At 47.5% G+C, this 25,588-nt stretch overlaps 1 protein-coding gene across 1 annotated transcript in view; it reads right to left on the minus strand.

Moving 5' to 3' along the window:
- The window catches only part of ITGB3 (integrin subunit beta 3), a 55,466-nt gene continuing 29,878 nt past the window's right edge, over positions 1-25,588 (minus strand). The window contains exons 4-15 of the mRNA XM_082194829.1: positions 24,082-24,334; positions 23,035-23,206; positions 20,805-20,966; positions 19,066-19,161; positions 18,451-18,540; positions 16,533-16,667; positions 14,004-14,433; positions 6,858-7,086; positions 4,985-5,085; positions 2,302-2,421; positions 1,447-1,613; positions 1-813 (exon numbers count right to left, since the gene is read on the minus strand). Of these exons, the coding sequence (XP_082050955.1) occupies positions 745-813; positions 1,447-1,613; positions 2,302-2,421; positions 4,985-5,085; positions 6,858-7,086; positions 14,004-14,433; positions 16,533-16,667; positions 18,451-18,540; positions 19,066-19,161; positions 20,805-20,966; positions 23,035-23,206; positions 24,082-24,334 (2,024 nt within the window). The 3' untranslated portion in view covers positions 1-744. The remainder of the gene's footprint in view (positions 814-1,446; positions 1,614-2,301; positions 2,422-4,984; positions 5,086-6,857; positions 7,087-14,003; positions 14,434-16,532; positions 16,668-18,450; positions 18,541-19,065; positions 19,162-20,804; positions 20,967-23,034; positions 23,207-24,081; positions 24,335-25,588) is intronic.

A 25,588-nucleotide genomic window follows, 5' to 3' on the forward strand; every position in this document is an offset into this window, starting at 1 on the left:
ATGACGCTCTTCTGTTCCCTTTTCTCAAAGCTTTCCTACTCCCATTAGAAATTAGGATCCATGGGGACTGTATCTCCCATGTATCCTTGTGCCAGAAATGCTGGCAAGTATCACCTAAGACACCAGGGAGGCCTTGCAAGCAAGCTTTCCCATGCTCACCTGAGCCAACTGACTGGTAACTTCGGTTGAGAAGGGAAAGGGGCAGCGACGATGAGAGCAAGGGACAGATTTCACCAGCTGAGCTGTTTCAAACCAGGTGTAAAACTTCGGGAGGAGTTTGGGCTCAGCTAGGAGTGAGTTAGCAATAATCTGAACTGGGGAAGTTTGTTTCTGGAGGGAAAACTACCCAATTTCCAAACCTGATTAGTAAAACCCTTCGGAGTTAGATTGCATCTCAACATTCCTGCCCCTTAATTTTATACAACTAGAGTGTCCGGTCCCTCCAAGGGATTTGCGCAATGCTCTTCCCACTGACGAGAGAGGCCTGCTTTCTCCCTTCAGCGTAGGGGATCTAGGCCCACAGTACTAGGTGAGCTGAGGTAAACAGAGAATCTCGGAAGCATAGTGCATAGTTCACGCACGGCAGCAGAACAACGCAGAGCAAAAGCTCCGGAACCATTTGAGCAACAGCTGTTAAAACATCTCACATACGCACACAACGCACACAGACAACACACATGCCAGCGCAACACAGACTGTTCTGTAAACATCAGTAAGGAAGGCCCTGCAAGGCCTTGTCTCTCTTCACGAATTCCCACGGTACGTGATGTTGGTGAAGGTCGAGGTAGCTCCTTTGTACAATGGGTTGTTGGCCTGAAACGGAGAAATATAGCAGGGTAAAGGAATTGGCACAAACCATAACCTGTACCTGCTAATTCACGGACATTGTCAAAAGATGTCTGCATATAGGCTTAAACCAGTTTAACAGTTCTCTTGCCCCAGTGAACCCTGGCAAACATAATTCTGCGAGGCAGGGATTGGAATCTTTCATTATTCTCACCAAACCGACAACCCCAGGATTCTGTAATAGACCCAAAGCACACGGGTTCTAGCATATCTCCCTGGCAGCATGCATTTGAGAACATGACATGTCATCGTTATTTTAGTGTTTTTCTCTCCTTCCCTGCAGGCATTAGTTAATGAAGCAGAGCAAAGGGCAGGAAATGCTAGCACAATGAGTCTAGTCATATGTTTTTTCAGCAGCACAGTGCTGGAGAAATAGGAATGGATGTGAGTTGGCGACACCCACACTGTTTCCCCCTCAATGTCTAGTTTGCAAACTGGTATAAGCCTGATATCCGTGGCTGAAATGATCCACAACATGAGGATTGCCAGAATATGGAAGCTGAATTAGGGATCACTGCAAGAAACTCTTTCCCCCGCTGCAGCAGAAATGTTGAAGGGCTGTTCTCTACTCCCCCATCAACCGCCTCTTGTGTTTCTCACCGTGTCCCATCTAGCCCTGGCCCGCTCTTCTTCAAACTTGGCGAACTCCCGCCGGTCGTGGATAGTGATGAGCAGTTTCCAGATGAGCAGAGTAGCCAAGCCAATAAGCAAAATGGCTCCCGTCACAGAAAGGAGAACGACCAGGATGTCCGGCCCTTTGGGACAGTCTGCAAGAGAAGCACGTGGTATCACGCAAGGGCTTCCGAAACTTCCTAAGTTTCCTACTTTGGTATTCCCATCCTCTCTCCACAACCCACACCTGCACACCAGTAGAGATCTGTACTGAGAATTCATGCCGATAATTTCCATCCCACATGAGAGTGGCTCTCCTCAATGACTTCCCTTCCTCTCTTTCCATGGTTCATTTTACACTAGAATCATAGAGTTGGAAGAGACCACAAGGGCCATCGAGTCCAACCCCCTGCCAAGCAGGAAACACCATCAGAGCACTCCTGACATATGGTTGTCAAGCCTCTGCTTAAAGACCTACATCCATCAAAACTTATTTACATTGTCAAATTTATCTTAATGCTGCCCATGCTTTCAAATATGCACAGTTCTCCTCCATATATTCAATAAACATTTTCCAATCTTCTTTAAACGTATGTTCTTCTTGTTCTCTTTTCAAACGAACATCTCCCTTCTTCTTCTTTCCTCCCCAATACATAAATTAAGTTTGTAAGTTCCTTTCAACAGGAACCTTATTAAAAATGTTTTCCCCCTCTCGCTAATGAAACTATCTGAAGTTTTGTGTGCATCGCTGTAGCTGCATTTCTCAAGTTGCAGATTAAGCGGGGGGCGGGCGGACGCTAATCTCCAAAGATCAAGCCTCATTTACGTGGATTTCATCCTCACCTGGCTCCTCAATGACATAGAGGATGGACTTGCCGCTGGAGTCTTCATAGTACTGGAAACGTACCACGCAGTCATTCTCATCCTTGTAGGTGCAATTCACAGCATCCTTCCCCTTGTCTCCTACACAAGGGGAGGGGGCAGGTGAGAAGAAAGAACATGGAAACATTTAGTCCTACACATAGCGCCTTCAGGAGTAAGTAAACAAAAAAGTAAAGGACCCCTGGATGGTTAGGTCCAGTCAAAGGAGACTATGGGGTTGTGGCGCTCATCTCGCTTTCAGGCTGAGGGAGCCAGTGTTTGTCCGCAGACAGCTTTCTGGGTCATGTGGCCAGCATGGCTAAACCGCTTCTGATGCAATGGAACACCGTCACGGAAGCCAGAGCACACGGAAATGCCGTTTACCTTCCCGCCACAGTGGTACCTATTTATCTACTCACATTGGCATGCTTTTGAACTGCTAGGTGGGCAGGAGCTGGGACAGAGCAACGGGAGCTCACTCCGTCGCGGGGATTCGGACCACCAACCTTCTGATCGGCAAGCCCAAGAGGCTCAGTGGTTTAGGCCACAGCGCCACCCACATCCTTTGCTTTCAGGAGCTGGCCCAACAGTTGCCCTTGGGAAGTTCAGAAGTGAGACTAGGGGTGTCACAAGCATTCAGATTGGGGCCACACAAAAAGAAGGTGCTCCTCCTCAAATACTCATAAGCTGATTTGAATCTGTAAGCCTGGGTCCTTGATTCATTGCCAACATCGTCTCAGGGCTCATGGGAGGAGGCTGCTGTACTCTACATGAATTCCATCTCCTAGTCTAGTCTAGTTGAATGTTTGTAGCTGGTGTAGGGCTCTAGATACAGGGATCAGCCTTTCCCAACATGATGCCCTCCGGATTTTTTTGGACCACAACACGCAATACATGTGGCAGGCTACACTCTGGGTCAGGTATTATGAGCTCTAGATGTACTCTAGATGTCAGGGAATTCGTAGAATCAGAGTTGCAATGGAGGAATACCCAGCCCCCCCATACGAGGATCAAACCTGCAAACCTTGGCATTATCAGCACCACGCTCTAACCAACTGAGCTATCTATGCAATTAATCCTAACACTCTTGTCGCCGTCAGGCCACTTCCTGATGAGATTTAGGTTTGTAGCCATCATTCAACTCCATGGAGGTGGTGGACCTATTGAGATGCTGCATCCCATAGATCATAGTCTTCCCCGATCATTGCACCTAACTGGCTGTTGTTGGACTACAAGCCCCATCATCCCTATTGGCCATACTGGTTGGGAATGATGGGAATTGTAGCCGAACACCACCTGGGGACCCATGTTTGAGGGAAACTGCCATAAACCAATGGAGTCTGAGGAGTTCTGGATGGAGTCCTCTTAAGGTTCTTGGCACCTTCCTCTCGAGAGAGAGACAATGGAGATTTCCATGGCACAAGCCTGGTGGCGCCTATGGAGGTCCTGGGCCAAGAGTCCTAGAGATGGGAGGGCCTGGGGGGGAAAACCAGAAAAAATGAGGGGGGAAAATAGTTGTCGTCCCCCCGTTCCCCCCTGAAGCTGTTTCCCCCCCAGAAAAATGGGGTGTGTGTGTGGAATATTCAAACTATATCAAACTGTTTGTTGTTGTTTTTCTGGAAGAAAATGCCTTTGGGGAAAAACAGGAAAAAACCTGGTTTTCCCTCCATTTTTCCAGTTTCCCCCCAGACCTTCCCATCTCTAGCAAAGACCCCCTCTCAGCCTCACTGAGGCAAGCAGAGAAAAACAATTTGGCACCAGCCTGGCTGCAGGAGTTGCCGGAAGGAGGCGTACAAGGAGCCATCTGTCAGGGAACTGCCATCAGAGGCAAGAGGAGAGGTAAGACGCTCCAGTGATGCAGGGGAGGGAACTAGCAAGGAGAGAGAGAGCGCTTCCGCTGGGGAAAGAAATCCAGGGGACACCAGGGAGAAAGGGGAAGCTGAGAGTACTGCGGAGGGGAGGCTCCGAGACTCTTCCAGTGAAATCGGCGGAGAGAGCACAGGACCTCCGCTTGGCACGCCCACGCTGCGCAGAAGGCTTCCACGCAGAGAATCTAGGAGGAGACTTGGAGTCAAGGAATTTCTATGTTGGAGGAAGTTTAGGAGACGCCCACTGACAGATTCTGCCAGTGACTAAGACAGTCGCGTTGTAAGGGCTGTCAAACCAGGGAAAAGGTTTAGCTATACGACCAGCTTGGAGCAGTTTGCAGTTTACGCACAAGCAACCCCGATTCCCATTACACCATCCAACCGTCTTAGGGACTCTACTCTGGATTTGTGCAGAGTTTACTCTTATCCCTTTCTTCTTCCCAAAGATGTCCTGCAAGGCAGCGGATACCTCTTAAGGTACCTGTTTGGTATCATTGGCGCTCTCTAGGTTTTTGTGCATGAAATATGTAGCATTTGCTCGTTTTCTTTTAAAGGAGATTAGAGGCCATTCATTTCCGCCTCTTGTTACGTACACATTGCACGCAGAAGTTATTCTTCCTGTCATCCCAAAGTGTCTGCTAAAAGAAAAGATGGCCGGCAGCTAAAATACGAGATGAAGAATGGTGTTGGGTTTGGGTGGCTGTTAATCACGCAAGAAAGAAAGAACTGGCACAGTTGCCATCCCTTCCTGAGGCAGGTCTCTTGGTCACGCAGAGAGCCCTATGTTTCTTACGCACCTAGCTCCTGCACCAATTCAATCTCGTCCCGGCAGTTGCGGTTGCAGGTCTCTTGCTCCATCAGAGTCCCCCTCTCAAACTTCTTGCATTCCACGCACTCCCTGCGTAAGAGAGGAAGAATCAGGTACAGTGAGAATAATGAAGCAGGCCGAGGGATGCTGGCTCCACATCCCATGCCTGCAAAAACAGGGACTATACAGTCGTATCTTGGATCTCAAACACCTTGGGCTCCATCAGCCTCGCCTAGCTGCCCTTTAGCTCTTCCTGAACCATCACTCTGTTAGCCACAGTCCTACCCGACTGCAGCGGGGGGGGGGGGAGTGGAACACGTTCCCCATTCATTGGGCTCCTCCCTGAACTGTCTCCTTTTTTCAGCCAGTCATCAGAAGAACTGCGATGCAACTTTAACAACTGGTGCCCAAGTTAGCTCGTTTCTTGCTCCCTCCCCATCCCTCCTGTGTCATATTGGCTAGACGGTTAGGCCTGAAGCCACAGACTTGATTTGGAAATGGAGTATTTGCACAGTGCCTAGAAAAATGTAAGAATTTATAAATAGTAATTATGAATAATATTTAGGCTGCTTCTCAGGGTATTCATGAGAAGGAATGAAATCTCAGGATGAGTGAGTAAGAACGAAGGGTTGATTAAAGCTTTTACATGCCCCTTGCTCCCTTCTTTTTTTGTGTCAACTTTTCAAACTTGGAAGTTGAACAGAATCTGTTCCGGAAGTCCATTTGACTTCCAAAAAGTTCAGAAACCAAAGCACAGCTCCTGAAGTCAATTGGAAGCTGTGGAAGCCCCGTCAGATGTTCAGCTTCCAAAAGAATGTTTGAAAACTGGAACACTCACTTCAGGTTTGCGGCGTTCGGGAGCCAAAACATTCGAGAACTAAGCTGTTTGACTTCCAAGGTACAACTGTACTTTGTTGTTGTTTTTAAAATTAATTTATTTGATATTTCAACTTAAAATTTTACAGAGATGTATCAAACATAAATCATAAAAAAACAAGATTCCAACGAATCTCTTGGACTTGCGTCCTCCCCTATGTGGGTCCTATTATTAATCAGTTCCTCCCACATCTTTTATGATAATCCAAACCCTTTAACCTCTTCCCATTATGTCCAGCATCAACCTTAAACTACAAGTGCTGTTCCAATCCTACTAACAAATTTAACTGTTTACAATGGTCTTTAAGTTATAAATTTTCCCCATTCCTTATTAGAATTTTGGTCTTCCTGAAACTTGTACTTTGCTGTTCCAGCGAAGGCCCGTTCAAATTGAGCGGCATGGCTAATAAAGTGGTACCTCGGGTTAAGAACTTAATTCGTTCCGGAGGTCCGTTCTTAACCTGTAACTGTTCTTAACCTGAAGCACCACTTTAGCTAATGGTGCTTCCCGCTGCCGCAGCATCACCGCCACACGATTTCTGTTCTCACCCTGAAGCAAAGTTCTTAACCCGAGGTACTATTTCTGGGTTAGCGGAGTCTGTAACCTGAAGCGTTTGTAACCTGAAGTGTCTGTAACCCAAGGTACCACTGCAGGGAAGTTTTAAAAGTTTAATGCTGTATTGTGTTTTTAATATTGGGTTGGGAGCCGCCCAGTGTGGCTGGGGAAACCCAACCAGGTGGGTGGGGTATAAATAATAAAATTATTTATTTATTTATTTATCATCATCATCATCATCATCATCATCATCATCAGAGTTAAGAATGCAACCTTGCACCCTAATATTCTACATGTCTGTAGCAGGTTTCCTCCTGCCATGATGTTTACTTTAATGATTTTGTGTTGCTTTGAGAAACGACAGACAACTGGCGCGCGCGCGCACACACACACACACACACACACACAATCACAGCTCCCTCTTGCTCACTTCTTGATAGTGCAGGCATCAGGGCAGGTTGGGCACTTCTCACAGGTATCTCCGTATGAGCCAGGCTGGGTGCAGACGCATTTCCCGCAGGCACAGTAGCCGCGGCCTTGCCCGCTGCATACCAGCCCGTTGCTAGACATGCAGGTATCAGTCCGGGTGGTGCAGTTGCAGTAGGCTCCCGTCCAGTCGGGGTCGCACGCGCAGTCGCCACAGACGCATTCTCCATGACCTGCGGGCAAATCACAATGCGACTTATGTTCCGGTGTTGGAGCCCAAATTAAACAGGAGGGGTGGGGGCGCGGGAGGCCTTCACCACAGAGCACAACAGGTCTAGCATTCAAGTTACCGACTCCCACCCCTCTTTCTCCCCAGCCAAAACAAAAAGCAAAAACCCCATACCTATCGAAGCAGAGTGCACATTGACAGAGCAGACACTACACTTGATCTTAGCCAAAAGGCCAAGAAGCAATCCACTATTTGACTAAACCCAAAAATGTATTTATGGAACTGACTTTTTATTTCTATTGTTTCTACACCGTGTTGTTGTTTTATTGCTATGGCCGATGGATGACGCAGATAAGGATTCATCCATTCATTCATTCATTCATTGGGACAGAGCAAAAATGGTTTATGAGGACTGTCTGCAAAATTTCTTTTGACACCCTCGCCTGCAATACAGAGGTAAGAATCGGAGCTGTCCGTGTGCTACAATTCTGACGCAGCACATGAAAAGTGCAGGATGTGGCCACAGACTCAGAATTCAGCTTCCACTTATATTGTAAAACCACCAAGTGATTCTCAGACGAAGGGCAGTGTAGAAATAAATAATAATAATAATAATAATAATAATAATAATAATAATAATAATAATGCCTTTTCTCCAAAAGTTACTGCAAATACATGCTTGAAAGTATGTGTATGAATTACCCAACATCCCTAACTACTGCTGCTATAGTCTGCTTGGCTTAAGTGGTGATATCCCAACGTCAGAGGGCTCACTGGCAGGGCTGGGGACTAGGCTAACCAACATAGGCAGCAGTGTTGTGTCCCAGAGGGTGGGTAGGGTGGCAGTGGCGCTTACTGGCACAAATGCCCCATTGCCGTTCTTATTGCTCTACTGCCACCAAAAGAAGTGTGGTTTAGGTGGTGGAAGTCTTTTAAGATATTTTAATCAAGATTTGTATTTTATAACATGTGTTACTATAATTCTGGAATTACTGTTTGTGGAAAACAGCATTTTCTTTCTTTCCCTCTTCTTTCTTCTTTTTCTTTCTTCTTTCTTCATTTCTTCTTACTTTTTATTTTCTTCTACAGTTTATGTTGGCAAATATGTAAATGATTGTGTTTTTGCAGATATGTCTGGAAATTTAATTGTATTATTCAATAAAGTTATTTTTTTTAAAAAAAATAGTATCAGCTGGCGCAGACATTCTCCCTGGGTTGGGGAAGGGCCAAGGCAACAGAGGGTATACTCTTAATAATTTACCTCGCAGTTGCCAGACACCAAGGCCTGTGCTTACATTTAATTCCCACCCAAGTGGGTGCTGACCTTGCTAAACCACTGATGCAGTTAGACCAATAGTTGTGTGGGCGGCGCACGCTCCAATCTGGAGCCCCCACGAAAGGCTGCTGTGGAAATATTCCCACCGCACTCCTGGGACAGTGGGTGGCAACCTGCAGACCCTCTGCTAACTATGAAGAAGACTGGCTAATGAGAAACTCAAGTGAATCACGGCTGGGCTGGTGGAGGGGGGGGAGAGAAGGAGCAGCTGGTTTGGGAGGGGGAGTCTCTAGTGACACTGGGGAAAACACATGCCAACTGAGAGAACAGGCCGTGCGTGTTTGTCACTCGCTTTAGAATTAATGACTCCGATGGAATGAACCGGGAGACAATGACCCAGTCAAAAGTTGCTGAGGAGGACGAGGCTTGTGGAGGAAAGAACAACAAGAACAGAAAAGGAATTGGGAGCCGTAGCAAATCTATCTGGTGCCAAAAACCACTTCCCTGGGTTAGGTCTGTGCACCTTTTTTAAATAATTAACAAAAACCAGTCTCGCTCCAATGCCTTAACTGCAGCCTCGAGGCACAAATAAATGCACGTGATGATGGTGTGTTTTATAAAAACCCTATTCCCATGCTAGGAAAATCGCCACCTGCTTCATTTCTGGGCGTCAGGCTACTGTGAAAGCAGAGGCAAATTCAGGGGAGCGTGGCTGGTTTGGTCGCACCGGGTGCAGAGCCTCAGGGGCGCGACAGGTGGGGCGTCACAACTATGATGTAGAATGGAAGACGAGAGGCAGAGGGTGCCAGTTTTAGGCGTCCGCTGAAATTTGAGACCCCCGAGGTGTGCCACTGGTCAGCAGTACAGGAACACGGGTCATTAAGAATGTGGGAGCAACCACATTTCCCATTCCAGAAATGTTGAAATTTGTGACCCGATTTGTGTGCTCAACCTGATGGCAGCTTCCTTTGCCTGTTGTGTGGCACTGCAGCACACCGTCAGGAAAGGTCTCTGGGGGAAATGGGTATTTTCCTTTCCCTCTGAGTGCTGCCATGTTGAAGCCTGAGGGTACTCTATGGCAGACATGTCCAGCTCCCAAGAGACTGCGATCTACTCCCACTATAAAAAAAACTGGCAGTGATCTACCCAGTGGATTGACCAAAGTTGTTGAGATTTTTCTGAGGAGGAAAACCCAAAGTTGTTGAGCTTTTTTGGGGGGGAGGGGAATCAATGCGATCGACCAGGGATGCCCCACGATTGACCAGTAGATTGCGATTGACCGGTTGGACATGCCTGTTCTATGGCAACAGGCTTCTCGAAAGATTCCCTCAACGGTGTCTCCGAAAAATCTTACACATCACTTGGGAAGACAGGTGAACTAATATCAGTGTACTGGATGAAGCAAAGATCACCAGTGTTGAAGCAATGATTATTCAACATTAACTTCGTTGGACTGGTCATGTTGTGCGAATGCTTGACTATTGTCTTCCAAAGCAACTACTCTAGTCCAAACTTAAAAATGGAAAGCGTAATGCTGGTGGTCAACAAAAGAGGTTTAAAGACTGTCTCAAGGCAAATCTTAAAAAATGTAGTATAAACACCGACAACTGGGAAACACCGGCCTGTGAGCGCTCCAATTGGAGAACAGCCTTTACCAAAGGTGTCATGGGCTTTGAAGACACTCAAACTCAGGACAAAAGGGAGAAACGTGCTAAGAGAAAGGCACACTTGGCAAATCCACACATTGATCAACTCCTGCCCGGGAACCAATGTCCCCACTGTGGAAGGACGTGTGGATCCAGAATTGGCCTCCACAGTCACTTACGGACTCATTGTTAAAACCGTGTTTATGGAAGACAATCTTACTCGGCTACGAGTGATCGCCAAAGAAGAAGAAGGGATTGGGGGAATTCAATTCAGTTCACATTTAGAAATGAGCTTGGGCCAAGTCACTCTTTTTGAAAACCATACATGAACTGAAACACAGCCAGTCTTCCAAATTCTCTCAGTTTTACAACCGATAACAAGCACATACTGCAACAACATGTGCATGGCAATGCATAAATTAGTGAACACAACCTACAAAAATGTGTTGCCTTAGGGAAAACGGCTTTGCGGAAGTGTGTGGATGAGGCAAAACTGCGTATGGAAAGTGTATATCAGAGGAGAAATTCACACTAAAATGCTGATGAATTTTCATGGGTACTTTTTATTTTAATCACAGACCTAACCTGGAAATGTGGAGAACTGAAGACTGGAAAAATGGGAAACCAAGGGAAAACCAACACTGACAGATTCACTCATCTCCAAGTGAGATTCAAGGCTGCTGTGGCTCCCCACCTCTCGTTTCCTCTCAGCCTTTTAGGGATGGGCAGGGGAAGGCTTGCCTACATTATCTCCCAATTCGGTGGTGGATTCAGGGCCAAACCATGCTTTATGTGAGCGTCTTGTTTCTACTACGATGTCCTCTGAATGGAGTATCAAAGGTCAGTATTCTCCTAAAAGAATCACAGCGGCTTACGCAATGAATGGCATGCCTGCTTTATCAATGGGCTGTAAACACCTCAAACGGCCGCATTGCACAATGTTTGTTGTATTTCACAACACACACAGAAACTCATATGGAACGGAATGCGCTGCTGCTCTGTGCAAGGAGCAAGGATGATTCTCCCAGCTCACACAACCACAACAGTCGCCCCTTTCCCCGCCAGTCCTTATCACATTGAGTCACCCACGGAGCCACCCTGAATCCTGTAACTAAAAAGAAAGGCACACCCAAGCAGCCCTTTCCTCCTTCAGGGAAGCAGACATAATCAAAGTCTGGATCAAGAAGTCATAAATTACAAGCACAGACCAGGAAGCACTGCTGAACTGGCACCCTCCCTTTCAACATCAAGCTTTCCACTTGCACAGAAATCGTATTTGAGGAGGTAAACAAATTCAGTTCCTGCCTGAATAAGAGTTTTGTGTAACCCACGAGCTTGCTATTGTGTGAACACCAAATGCTCGAATAAAAATGTTATTACTTTTTGAATCCTATGGCAAAATACAAGAAGTTCTGTATGCGTGTGTTTCTGTTGCCTATGTATATATAGTTATTATAGTAATTACTTATATCCCGCCTTTGTCCCTGATGGGAACACTCAAGGTGGCTTACAGATAAAAATGGAAACAGGTAACATAGGAAAAATAAGAATAAAAACCAATTAAACATTAACAGAATTAAAACTACTATGCATAGCTCCAGTGGCGTAGCGTGGGGGGTGCAGGGGGGGCCGGCCGCACCGGGCGCAACATCTGGGGGTTAGGGTTAGGGGGTGCAAATCCATGGGTTAGGGGGCGCAAATTACTTGCCTTGCCCCGGGTGCTGACAACCCACGCTACGCCACTGCATAGCTAAAACAAAGTCCTCAAAGGTCATTATGATTTATCTTTCAGTATCTATGTATCTTTCAGTATCTATCTATCTATCTATCTATCTATCTATCTATCTATCTATCTATCTATCTATCTATCTATCTGTATGAACTATCTTTCAACCAGGAGCTTCCAGGTCCCCTTTCAGAAGTGAGGCCAAAAGTGCACTTATTCCTTAATCCCTTCCAAGATCCAAACCCCATGTTTTTCCCTTTTTCCCCTCCCGTATCCCAAATAACTCTCTTGGACAGGGTAATCTGCTTAGCATAGATCAGCAAGAAACTGATTTCTGGCAGACCTCGCAGAGTAAGTATGTGAGTACTTTTCCCACATCAAAGCTCAGCTACAATTAAATCTTTGCCATTTGGGGCCTCGTCCTAAAGGAAAGGAACCAAGGACTAACAGATACACCACTTAGGAAGGGAAGTGCTATTCCTCAGGAACACCTTTATTTCTGTCCAGCGCTGGCTGGTTCTATGCATTGGTTAGAAAGACTTCAGTTGGCACTGTGCTTGTGATGTGTGCCCAAAGCTACAAACCTCTTTGCTTTTAAAAAAACATTGACTGTTGGATGCATGTTGATAAAAATTGATAATTATTCTCTGAAGGAAAAGGAACCAGGGCACATGCCCAGTGACATAGCATGGGTTGCTGGTACCCGAGGTGGAGCAAGTGTGGTTCCCCCCCACACCCGATGGACTGGGGAGCTGGGGGGTGGGGGCACACGCCGGGGGGTGGCTGTGTGAATCCCACATGGAGGGTGAACGGAGCCCACCTCCAACAGGCCCCTCACCTGCTGCCTCCATCCACATGACCACTAGACCAACCTGCCTCTGGCCTGTTGTGGGGGGCATCTGGTTGTGCCCCCTCAAAAATGTGTTAAATAAGTTGGAGTTCTTGTTATTAAATATACCAAGAAAAAAGCGCACCAAGAACTCAGGCCAATGTAAGTTTCAATAGTGGGAGTGGTCCCTACTCACAAGTCAATAGTAACAAAAACTAATCTATTCAAAAGTATGTATTCTGACAAGAATTGCAAACTCAAGTAGAGATTACAAACTCAAACTCATATACATATAACACAATAATTCGTTATAAAGATTTTCTATTTTTCACTCAACAATAATGTTGATCCTTATAACTTATCAGCTTGCAGATGGAAACTCGGTTTCAACCATAGAGCAGAAGTCAGAAGTCAGTTATGGATTAGAAGCCAGGACAGGGCCCTGTTTCGATGTATTCACCTTCATCAGCTAATTTTTAAAAGGTTGTGTAAGTTTGAAGACTTTTGGATAAATATATCCTGTTATTTTCTACGTTTCTCAGGGATAACAACTACGTGTGGGTAGATCAACGTGCATCTTGAGCTTCGATTAACATTATTGTCGAATGAAAGAGAGAAAATCTTTGTAACAAATTATTGTGTTATACATATCTTTATGAGTTTGTAATCTCTACTTGAGTTTGTAATTCTTGTCAGAATACATACTTTTGAATGAATTAGTTTTTGTTACCACAGTGGTACCTCGGTTTAAGTACTTAATTCGTTCCGGAGGTCCGTTCTTAACCTGAAACTGTTCTTAACCTGAAACTGTTCTTAACCTGAGGTACCACTTTAGCTAACGGGGCCTCCCACTGCTGCCGTGCCGCCGGAGCATGATTTCTGTTCTCATCCTGAAGCAAAGTTCTTAACCTGAGGTAATATTTCTGGGTTAGCGGAGCCTGTAACCTGAAGCGTATGTAACCCGAGGTACCACTGTATTGACTATTGACTTGTGAGTAGGTACCACTCCCTCAAAAATGTGTGCCTGGGGCCATGGCCTCCCTGTCCCGCCCCCTGCCCCACCCCAATGCTACACCTCTGCACATGTGTTTAAAAAGGTACTGCCCTTTCTGCAACATAATCTCGGATCGATTCAATGGTGGGACATTGCAATTGGGCACAGAGCTTCCCCTGCGAAATCAGAGTAGGAAACCAAACCTCTCTGGCGAGACACAAGAAGTTTGAGAGCAAGCCGGCAGCGTTTTGAGAGCGCCATCCATTCCTACGGTGCGCCAACAGCCCCCCACCCAAGCAGCCAGATGTTTGGGGCTACAACTTCCGTGAGTCTGCTTGATCAGAGAAGGGGACAAACGGAACGCAGCATGAGCCCTTTCGTTTCAAATTGCACCAAGTTCTCAAAAGCCCAGTTCCAAGGCCCCCAACCCCACGACATTTCCCCACTTACCAGAGCACAGCTCGCCCTTGAACCGGACGCAGGAGAAGTCATCGCATTCACAGTACTTGCCGGAGATCTTGCCGAAGTCACTGCTGTAGCAGATGCACTGGCCACAGATACATTCTCCCCGCTGGTTGCAAGCAGGCTGCCCCTGGCGAGGGCTGCAGTTATCCTGCTGTGAGGGGCTGTATTCCTCCTCGGAGCACTCGCACTGGGTGCCCAGGCGTCCCGGGTGGCAGCGGCACATGCCACATTCAAAGGTGCCGTTGCCGTTGCTGCAGATGTCGCTGTCCGGCTTGGCAAACTTTTGGCAACTGCAGTCGCAGTCGAAGTTCACCTGCACCGTCAGGCTGTCCTCAAAGCCCACCGGCTTGATGGTGAAAGTCTTCTGCGGTTCCGCGGGGCAGCCACGCACCTTTGCTTCAATGCTGAAGCTCACCTGGGAAGAGCAAGACATCCGGAACTGCCCTCACATCCTTCCTCAAGGAAACATCTTAAAAAAACCCCCCAACCGTTCGGATTCTGTGCTTTTAATAACCCATCTCTCACAGCCTGGAAGTGGAATTGCCCAATTCGTACCAAAGCTGCCCATTCGCAATGCTGCAATGAGTTGCGATGACATTCTCTTGCTCAGTAACTGGGCAGAATCTCAGTCCATTTATTGGGGGGGGGGACCACGTCTCTTCAGCTAACGCAGCTCTCAGAAATCGCAGTATAGGGCAAACAATCCTTGTGCTTCGAGAGGTTTCCAAGGACTGCGTGATATGGGGAGACACAGTCACCTTGTCAGGAAATTCACAGGAATTTCTGTTCAAGTTCTTCTGTTTCTAAGAGTTCCGTTAAGTGCCGTTTCATGAAACTGATTTAAATTCTCTCCACTTACCGAACAAAGAGTGTCATTATACAGGGGTCTGTTTTGTTTTTTGTTTCTGCATCTGTCAGAGCTGCTCTCAGATCCCAGCTCACAGAGGACCACGCTAGCCGGCAATACTGTATCAAAGTCTTTATTGCGTTACAGTTTCCATTTTCAAGCCGCAGCGTGCAGCTCTACGTCTTAGAAGCTAGACCGGCGAAGCTCCGTCTGAGTCTCCGCCTCCTGTACACCAACTTAATACCCTAGCCTTACTCCACCTCTTCCGTCTTTCCTTTCTTCTCTGGGTCCCTCTGCCCCCCTGGGTCTCTTCCTTCCTGGACTCTTCTGACGCTGACCCCCCGGACCCTTCTCCCTCCTTGCGCCGGGCTTTGGGACCCGGCTCCCTTTCCGGGCTGCTTACTGTGCCACCTTCCTGTGTATTTGAACTTGGCGCGCGCGCCCAACCTTCCACCTTCCTCTTGACCGTTTCCTCACTCCCCGACGGAGGTGTGGCCAGTCCTGACTCATGCTCTCCCTCCTGCGGCGAGCCGCTGGATCCCGATACCTGGCACCCTTCCCCCCTACTGCGCTCTGTTGGGGAAGCTGGCCCCGATTTCCAACTGCTGCTCTCTGAGTCCCCTCTGGTCCCTTCTTCCTGGGGTGTCCCCCTGGGTCCCCCCCTTGCTCTGGCCACTGGCGCTCCTTTCTGTGAGTCTTCCGATTCACTGGAAAGACTCGGAGACCTCGGGCCGCTGTCCTCGCTCATATCTCCTTCTGATTCCTCCCCCTCGCTCTCTGTTTCCTCCCTTTCCTGTGCCTCTGCTCCTGAACCCCTGACAGCATCGAATAGGCAATTCCATATATAGCCTCTTGTTCTTTTTGCGGCAGTGGCAAACATGGTGATTCACCGTAGTGGATGGAGCGTGGCTGAGAACAGGTCTGCTTTTGTTCTTAGGGAATGGAGTGTAGTAAATCAGATCATTTTAGCAGGGGAAGGGGGTGAAAAAATGGTAAAGGACCCCTGGATGGTTAAGTCCAGTCAAAGGCGACTCTGGGGGTTGCGGCACTCATCTCGCTTTCAGGCCGAGGGAGCCGGCACTTGTCCACAGACAGCTTTCTGGGTCATGTAGCCAGCATGACTAAACCGCTTCTGGCACAACGGGACACCGGGACAGAAACCAGAGTGCATGGAAACACCATTTACCTTCTCGCCGCAGTGGTACCTATTTCTCTACTTGCACTGGAGTGCTTTCAAACTGCTAGGTTGGCAGGAGCTGGGACAGAGCGACGGGAACTCACTCCCATCGCGGGGATTCAAACCACCAACCTTCTGATCGGCAAGCCCCAAGAGGTTCAGTGGTTTAGACCACAGGGCCACCCACGTCCCAAGGGAAAGGGGTGCTCGATGCTACTGAATACAAATCTGCAGACACATGGTCCCTTACTTTTTAACTTTTGAGGCCCTCTGCCTCCCAAATTTTAACCCATAAAAAAACCACCCTCTACACAAAAGTTTTATGATGAAGGCAGAAATATTACTTGCACATTCTGCTGACACTTTCCTCGTGCCTCTGCTTCTTTGCTGTGAACCTTCTTAAGACTGCTAGTGGAGGTTTGGATTCCCTTTGAACGAGGGACATGGAGAAGTGGTCCTCCTACCCCAGCCCCTTGCAGTTCTTACTCACCGTGTCTCCAATCTTAAGGCCAACGCAGGACTTAACTCCAGGAATGACTTCATTGTTCAGGCAGGTGGCATTGAATGAGAGGGACAATTCATCCGGCAGATTGCGAACTTCTAGTTCAATCTTGGAACGAATTTTCTGAAAGAGGAACAGGGGGAATGTCTGAGGACTCAGCTACATTAGTAAAAACAAACCGTTATAAATGCATTATAACACTAACTCCAGAGGGCGCCGTAGAGCTGAATCAGAACTCTATGAATTTTTCCATTGTGAGGTTTAAAAGGTTTCTCCCCACCCAGAGCATTTTCAGAGTGCTTTCTATAGCTGTGTAGATGCCGCCACAGTATTAAGCTCAAGATGACCCTCAACAAAAAAAGCAAGCACATTTCCCCATTCATTCAGATTTATTCTTGTTTACATCCAAAAACAAAGGTCTCTGAGTGGCTTACAACGAGTCTAAAACACAATAATAAGCCGTAAAAACTGAGCAGGCCTGGAAAACAGTATTCTGGGTTGTATGCAGTGCTAGTTTTATTCAGAATAAAGCCACTGAAATTTAAGGAGCCTGCTAGTCCTGTCCATTAAATTGAGTGGCTCTGCCCTGAGCATGGCTAGCACTGGATACAGCCTGCTGAAAGCTTTGGCTCCATTGCTGATGGGAGTTTTGTTAATTAATTCACTCCTCTCAAGTCAATCCAGAGTCGTGCAGTGGATTAAGTAAAGTGTATTGGCTTGGGTCAGAAAGGCTAGGGTTCAAACGGCTTAGCCATGCAGCAATGTCACCCTGAGAAAGTCACACTATACCTTGAAAGGTTGGGCATACAAAGAGAATGGACCGCAACATTTTGTTGCAGGCCCCAAACACTTGAAATGAGTTTAGGGCTCCAGCCAGCCTAGAGAAGGAACCCCTTTCAAACCTCACAGAAAAACAACAAAGGACACTGACCACCCCCTGTTCTGCCAGAGGGGCTTTCAGCCTGGAATGTGAGCTGTTTTTTATATGTAGCTATAAACACACACACACACACACACACACACACACACACACATGCATACATACATGTTATTCAACAGTGATCCTGTCGCTGTGTTTAGCAGGAAGTAGCAAAAGGGGGGCAGAACTGTCAGGCAGGAAGCTTCTAATTAAATACTGCTTTAGATAAGTTATGAGAAAAGAAAACATGGGAGGGAACACAGTCAATGCTAGAATGCAACCATATTTTAAGGAGGTTATCCGGATGGCTCCATAAAAACAGAGTAAACAAAGGACAGCATTTCCAGACCAAACTGCTGGAGTGGGAGCAATATTAATGCAACATCACTTACACTAAGAGACACCAGTTTGCAGCAGTTCAGATTGCCCTGGTATCTACGGCTGAAGGGTGGTATACGAAATATAATAAATAATTAAAAAAACAAACAAACTGGGGGGTGGGGCATGCTTGAAAGTCCACATCCCTCTTCCGCAACCCCATGATAATATCTCTCTGAGTGTGGAAAGCTAAGATGCCCTAGAGAAAAGCTCAGAAAGCCCAAACTAGACAGAAAACCCTTTGTGCAATTTGCAACTGGGAAGTGAATTAAACCCTGCCCTCCTGAACAGAGTAGCAATAGAGTCACAGCTGGGTTACTATTTCAATTTTAACGCCTGCATTTCCTCCGTGTTTACAACTTTACAACTATGCTCAGCAGGCAATGAAGATCAGAAGCCTCTGGATCATGTCTCCTGGAATTTAGGGAGCCTCACTCAGCCAAACAGTTGCTAAGCAAACCCTGTGCACCTCATCCAAACACACAGGTGTTGTCTGTATCACATAACACAGTTGGCTTAGCTGTGCCCCTTGAAAACTGGCACCTCTGGCTGTTGCCCATTTTGCCTGGATCAGCCTTGCTTCTGCATATCACAGGTCTAGGGACTCACCTCGTAGGAATCCACAATGAGCTGCAAAACATTGCTGGAGTCGGCTGACAGGGTCCCTACAGTAGTGCCAGGGATCAGCTCACTGTAGTTCTGAAAATAAAAAAGTTGAAATATATGCGGAGTCGAGTGTGGATTTCATGCTCTTTATTCAGCTCATAGTAGCGAGGAATAAAAGTTTCCCCAAAATATCTGCTTTATATACATTATTTACAAAATGGGCAGCAACTAATTGGCTGATTCCGGGATTCTCCTGTAGGCCAATCAGGATGCGGATTCACTTCCACCTGCAGCTGGATTGGGTGGCTCCTGCGGACCAGTCATACTGCTGCATTGTTCTAGGACCAATCAAACTGCGGCATTCTGAATCCTATTGTTCTAGGACCAATCAGACTGCTGCATTTTGGATCCTATTCAACTCAGTACATAACAGAAGTGGAGGGTTTCCAGTAAATTCTGCTAATATTTAGGCCGATAAGAGCTTTTGTTTGCTCCACCTTCGACAATCTAAAAGGTTAACACCCAAGCTGATATTTTAGCATTTGGACAGCCTCGTTCAAGCCCCACCTGCCACTCCAATGTTCTTGAGGAAACTGTAGCTTCAAAGGGTCTACTTACTCGGTAGAGGTCCACAATGGCCTGTGTCACGGCAAAAATCAAGTTGATGTTTTTCTGGGAGAGTTTGTCTGTCATCAAGCCGAGGGAGGGATAATCCTTGGCGGGGGAGGGGAGAGAAAGTTAGAGAACAGAAAATCCACTTATGTCTGATGTGAGGGGAACAGGATAAACACATTTCCATCCTATTTCCCCTCTCAAAGGACTAGGATAGGAAGGACAGTCCAACATTTCAGACAAAGTGGGCTGCAAGCAAGAGTACTTCAACACAGAACCGATGGGCCATACGCTGAACTAAATTTCCATATCGTAAATTAAAGTGTTCCCAAAATATTTAAAGTTATTTAAGATACAGAATTATTTATAATTATATGTAAATAAATACACAATTAATAGATTTAATGATTAAACAATTTTATACACAAACAGATGCATGTGCTTTCGTTCACAACACATGACACAAAAAATAAAATTTTACAGCTTTACGACCTTTGTTTCTTGACTGTTTCTGAGGGACATCAAAAAAGGCATTTTGGACAACTCTGGACGAGAAGGTGTCTAACAATGGCCAGTTAAAATAAAAGATGTGACCATCATAACAAAGTTAGTGCCATCGCAAATCTTATTTATCTCCTGCCTACCTATCTATTGCCAGATCTCAGCACATCTCCCTCTCTTTCTCACATGCTGTTACATGTAGTGTAACCAAGAAATAGCACACTTCTAATGTGGAATTGCTTTAATGATAAATATGGTTATATAATAGTTAGATAAAGGTAAAAGATGCAGTAAATTTAATCTTAAAGAGGGAACCCAAGAAGGGAGGAAAGGAGGAATAAGGATTCATAAGAACTCTGTATTTTAATATGTGAAAATGCTATGTTTTATATGTATAAAAAATTCTTTTAAAAAACCTGCCAGATGATGGCTTGAACCCACACAGATATCAAAGCTCTTATACAGGTGGCCTTTCGGCCTCTGGGGTTTAACTTCACCCAAAACCTGAAAATATAAATATGGAATGCAAAATACCGCATTTTTCGTTCCATAGGACGCACCGGCCCATAGGATGCACCTAGTTTTTTTTGGGGGGGGGAATAAAGGGGGGGAAATCCTTTATTCCCCCCCAAAAAAAACCAGGTTGGGGAATCCAAACCAGGCCGGGGAACAGCGGGATGGCGGCGCTGCGCCTCCCTGCTGTCCCCCGAGCTTGTGGGGCTGCCAGATGTCTGCCTGAAGCGCGGGGCGTGCAGCAGGCTGCTATCCGCAGCCTAGGGAGCCCTGCGGGAACTCCCGCGGGCTCCCCAGGCTTGCGGATAGCTTCCTGAAGCCTGGAGAGCGAGAGGGGTCGGTGCGCACCGACCCCTCTCGCTCTCCAAGCTTCAGCGAAAGCCTGCATTCACCCCATAGGACGCACACAGATTTCCCCTTCATTTTTGGAGGGGGAAAAGTGTGTCCTATAGGGCAAAAAATACGGTATATTCTTAACCTTAAGAGCAGCCCTCCTGGATCAGACCAAAGGCCTAACTACTCTAACATCCTATCTCCTATGGTGGCCAACCAGATGTACTTCTCTGGCAATTGGAATTCCAAGGCACATTGTCTGTGGTCCTCGTGGGGTAATATATAATCTAATATCCTAGGATTTGCCTACTATCCCCTGTTGAAACCATCTATCACACAACAGAATGACCTGTAGCGGTTGCAAACCTGGCCTTGTGGCTGCAGCCACCCAGCCTTACCAATGTGGTGGAAGCGTCATATAAATTGTTGCTTCCCATGTGGCACTGTCCGTCGTTGGGAGTCACGATCCCTGCCAGTCTCCCATCTAAAGCAATGTGCGTCTTGGCGTCTGTAGTAAAGACCAGCAAATGGGAGGCATCCGGTCTCCAGCCAATCTTGTCCTGAAGCAAAATAAAAATGGCACTGCAGTCTCCATCGTGACAGACACAAACACAAACAAGCCCTACAAAGGAATATACTCTTCTACATCAGTGGTTCCAATTATTAAGAACTGCGGTTCCTGTGTATTTCAAAAGTCAAGCCACAGACCCCCTGCTTTTGAACATTTAGTGATGTATGGAAGTGAAAGCTGGACCATAAAGAAGGCTGATCTCCGAAGAATTGATGCTTTTGAATTATGGTGCTGTAGGAGACTCTTGAGAGTCCCATGGACTGCAAGAAGATCAAACCTCTCCATTCTTAAGGAAATCAGCCCTGAGTGCTCACTGGAAGGACAGATCCTGAAGCTGAGGCTCCAAGACGTTGGCCACCTCATGAGAAGAGAAGACTCCCTGGAAAAGACCCTGATGTTGGGAAAGATGGAGGCACAGGGAGAAGGGACGGCAGAGGACGAGATGGTTGGACAGTGTTCTCGAAGCTACCAGCGTGAGTTTGACCAAACTGCGGGAGGCAGTGGAAGACAGGAGTGCCTGGCGTGCTCTGGTCCATGGGGTCACGAAGAGTCGGACACGACTAAACGACTAAACAACAACATGGACCCCTAAGGTCCACAGACCACCAACTGGGAACCACTGCTCTACATCAATTAGCCTAAGCCAGGGATGTCCAACAGGTTGATCTCGGGGGTGTCCCAGGTTGATTGTGGATGGCAGTACAGTGGTACCTTGGGTTAAGAACTTAATTCGTTCTGGAGGTCTGTTCTTAACCTGAAACTGTTCTTAACCTGAAGCACCACTTTAGCTAATGGGGCCTCCTGCTGCTGCCGCTGCCGTGCAATTTCTGTTCTCATCCTGAAGCAAAGTTCTTAACCCGAGGTACTATTTCTGGGTTAGCGGAGTCTGTAACCTGAAGCGTATGTAACCTGAAGCGTCTGTAACCCGAGGTACCACTGTATAGCAATCGGCATTGCGTTCCTTAGCGATTAAAAAAAAGAGGTAGATCACAGTCAGTCTTTTTATACTTTGAGTAGATTGCAGACTTTGGGGAGTTGGACTTGCCTGGCCTAGGCTATCGCTTTAAAGCCCAGATGGAGAACCTGCAGTCCTTGGCCCAACTGCCATCCAACCCACATCCTAATTTCAAAAGCAGGAAGAGGAAGGAAAGGGGTCAGAGAAGAAAGAGAAGGCGGTCGTCCTTTCATCCTGGCCCTGCCTAGCACTGGCGGATTACCACTGAAGGAATGTGGCAAGGGCTCCGACCCCTGCTTTAGGGCTTTACCTTCACAGGCAGGGTGCCAAATAATTGTGGGAGGGGGGGTAAATACAGGGCAAGCTCAATACATATTGGGTTCCTGTCTGAGCTGGGAGATCCAGCTAGCTTCCCCTCCACACTCTAAGAAACATCAGGCATATGCAATCCACTAAGAAGTTGTTCTCTATCCTTCTCCTTGATAGGTCCGGAGGGTGGGAACATGAGAACGGGGCCTTCTCTGCAGTGGCTCCCCATCTGTGGAACACTCTCCCCAGAGAGGCTCGCCTGGTGCTTTCATTATACACCTTTAGGCGCCAGGCAAAAAAGTTCCTTTTTAGCCAGGCCTTTGGTTGATCTGTTTTACTTCCTATACCCTTTTAAAATGTGGCTCTTTCCTTGGGGGGGGGGGGCTGTTACTGGGTTGTTGTTTTTATTCTGATTATATATGTCGTTATCTTTTCTCTGAACTGCCCTGACACCTCCGGGTATAGGGCAGTACAGTGGTACCTCAGGTTAAGTACTTAATTCGTTCCGGAGGTCCGTACTTAACCTGAAACTGTTCTTAACCTGAAGCACCACTTTAGCTAATGGGTCCTCCTGCTGCTGCCACGCCGCCAGAGCGCAATTTCTGTTCTCATCCTGAAGCAAAGTTCTTAACCCAAGGTAATATTTCTGGGTCAGCGGAGTCTGTAACCTGAAGCATATGTAACCCGAGGTACCACTGTATATAAACTGAAGGAGGAGAAGGAGGAGGAGGAGGAGGAGGAGGAGGAGGAGGAGGAGTAATCCTTTTGACCCACGGCAAGGGGGGGCTCTTACATCACAGACGACCGCTTGGATGATGGCATCGAACCCGCCTTCCGGCGCATCCCGGTTCCTCGACACACTCTGCTTCTTCACCTCCTCGTTGAAACGCTTTACCTCATCTGTGAGCGCCAGGACATGCTTGTATCCGAACATTGGCAGGCAGCGGTTATCTGGGGGCTTCAAGCTGGAGGAAGGCAGCAAAAAAGGAAGTCGCTTTGGGCAGGCAAACAGGACCCTGGAGGCCCAATTAAAACTAGCATAGCCATTGATCCCAAGGCGGGAGGGGCGGCTCTCTTATTATGCATAAAGGCTTCCTAACCCAGCTCCCAACAGTGTGCATGTAATAAAATAATAGTAATAGTAAATACCGGTACTTATATTCCGCCCATTTGGCTGGGCCTCCCCAGCCACTCTGGGCGGCTTCTAACAGAATATTAAAAACACGATAAAACACCACACATTAAAAACCTCCCTAAGCAGGGCTGCCTTCAGGTGTCTTCTAAAAGTCAGATAGTTGTTTATTTCCTTGACATCTGATGGGAGGGCGCTCCACAGGGCGGGTGCCACTACCAAGAAGGCCCTCTGCCTGGTTCCCTGTAACCTCACTTCTTGCAGTGAGGGAACTGCCAGAAGGCCCCTGGAGCTGAACGGTGGAGACACTCCTTCAGGTATTTAGCCTTAACAACAGTTAACGTTGGGGCTGGTGTATCTCTTAACTGCAGTGAAGGCAAGGGAGGGACTGATTTGATGTGGGATCATAGAATTGTAGAGCTGGAAGGGACATCTAGCCCATTCCTGCAATGCGGGAATCTTTTGCCCAAGGCGGTGCTTGAAACCACAACCCTGAGATTAAGTGTCTCGTGGCTCTACTGAATAAGCTACGGATGGGAGCACACATTCCCACAGCTCACCTGATTTTCAAAATGAGGTTAAGAGAGGACCTTCATCAGGTCTACCATGCCTCAAAGCGAAGGTAGAACGGGAATACTGCACAAAACTGGCAACCCTTCCAAACTCTAGATTATGAACATTTAGCAGAGAGTCGCTCAGAGAACTTACTCATAGCATGGGTTTTTGATGGCTTCCGGAGGGGAAATGTACATGTAAGGAGGCATGGGTTTGTCTACAAAGGCTCCAAAGCCAATCCTCAGGTTGCTGGTCACTTTGCGCATTTCTATGGCTAGCCTGGTACCCAGGTTCTGGATGTTGCGGAGGTCGTCCTTCATGGAATTGGACAAGTCCATCAGGTAGTAGATGTCCACAGGGTAGTCCTCCACCTGTCGCACTTGCACCGTGAATGTTTGGGAGTCATCTGAAATGTCAAAATGTGGAGAAAGTGTGAGGAGGGGACATTTCCCCAGGAAGACTCCAGCTCACCATTCTTCCTTCCACATAAAAAAAGGTGAAGGTCCATTAGGTCCAGTCGTGACCGACTCTGGGGTTGCGGCGCTCATCTCACTTTATTGGCCAAGGGAGCTGGCGTACAGCTTCCGGGTCATGTGGCCAGCAGGACTAAGCCGCTTCTGGCGAACCAGAGCAGCTCACGGAAACACCGTTTACCTTCCCACCGGAGTGGTACCTGTTTATCTACTTGCACTTTTGATGTGCTTTCGAACTGCTAGGTTGGCAGGAGCAGGGACCGAGCAATGGGAGCTCACCCTGTCGAGGGGATTCGAACCGCCAACCTTCTGATCGGCAAGCCCTAGGCTCTGTGGTTTAAAGCCACTCCCGACATAAGGAGGTGGGGGGGGTTGCGGGCTCACGCCCCACCTACATCCTCGCGGGGTTGGCTGCAGCCCCGCGTGACTTGGGGAATCCCGGGATTCATTATTATTCATCATTCACCGCGCCAGCCAATCGGCTGGCGGCGGGGGCGGGATTAATTGGGTTCATTTAAGGTTGGGGCAGCCCGTGCTCGCCCCTTTCTTTTCTTACAGCCAGCTACGGTTTCCCACCCACCCTCTAGGTCGCATTTGGACTTTGCTATGGGCTTCGGCTGGGCGCCGCAAGGGGCCTGGTAGGAGTTTTTCCACTTGGCTAATTGGCATTATTTTGTAAGCCACTTGGTTTTTTTGCCTACCTTGTAGCAAAACGTCACAACACCTTTGGTTTTGGCGGTTAGGCATTGGCAGGGGGGTTATTATGCAAATGAGTTGGGGGGGAACGCCATCACCTCCCCCAAATGATGAAGGGTAGTTCGTTAAAGGACTCCGGGGGGCGTCGCCTCGTCCGAAACCTATGGAGGCTAGGGCCTAAAGCGCGCTCCCGAGCGGTAACCCCTCGGGGACTCCCCCGTTGGTGCTTAACCCTTCCCAGTTCTATGCCGGTTAGTCTGATAGGGCCAATGCCTAAAGCCAATACCGCTCTTACCTGTAATCAATAAAGTTGTGGCCATTTTTCACCCATTAACCTAAATTCTGGTGTCCAGTGTCTTTATTTATTCCAACTGTGGGAGGGGGCGGGAATCGCCACACAACCCACAGCATCACCCAGGTCCCTTCCTTCCACATACTTGAGTAATTAACCCTGTTATGCTGACATAGGCCCATATTGACATAAGCTGACC

Source organism: Podarcis vaucheri (genome assembly GCF_965113315.1).
Source record: "Podarcis vaucheri genome assembly, chromosome: 13".
Taxonomy (NCBI): Eukaryota; Metazoa; Chordata; class Lepidosauria; order Squamata; family Lacertidae; genus Podarcis; species Podarcis vaucheri.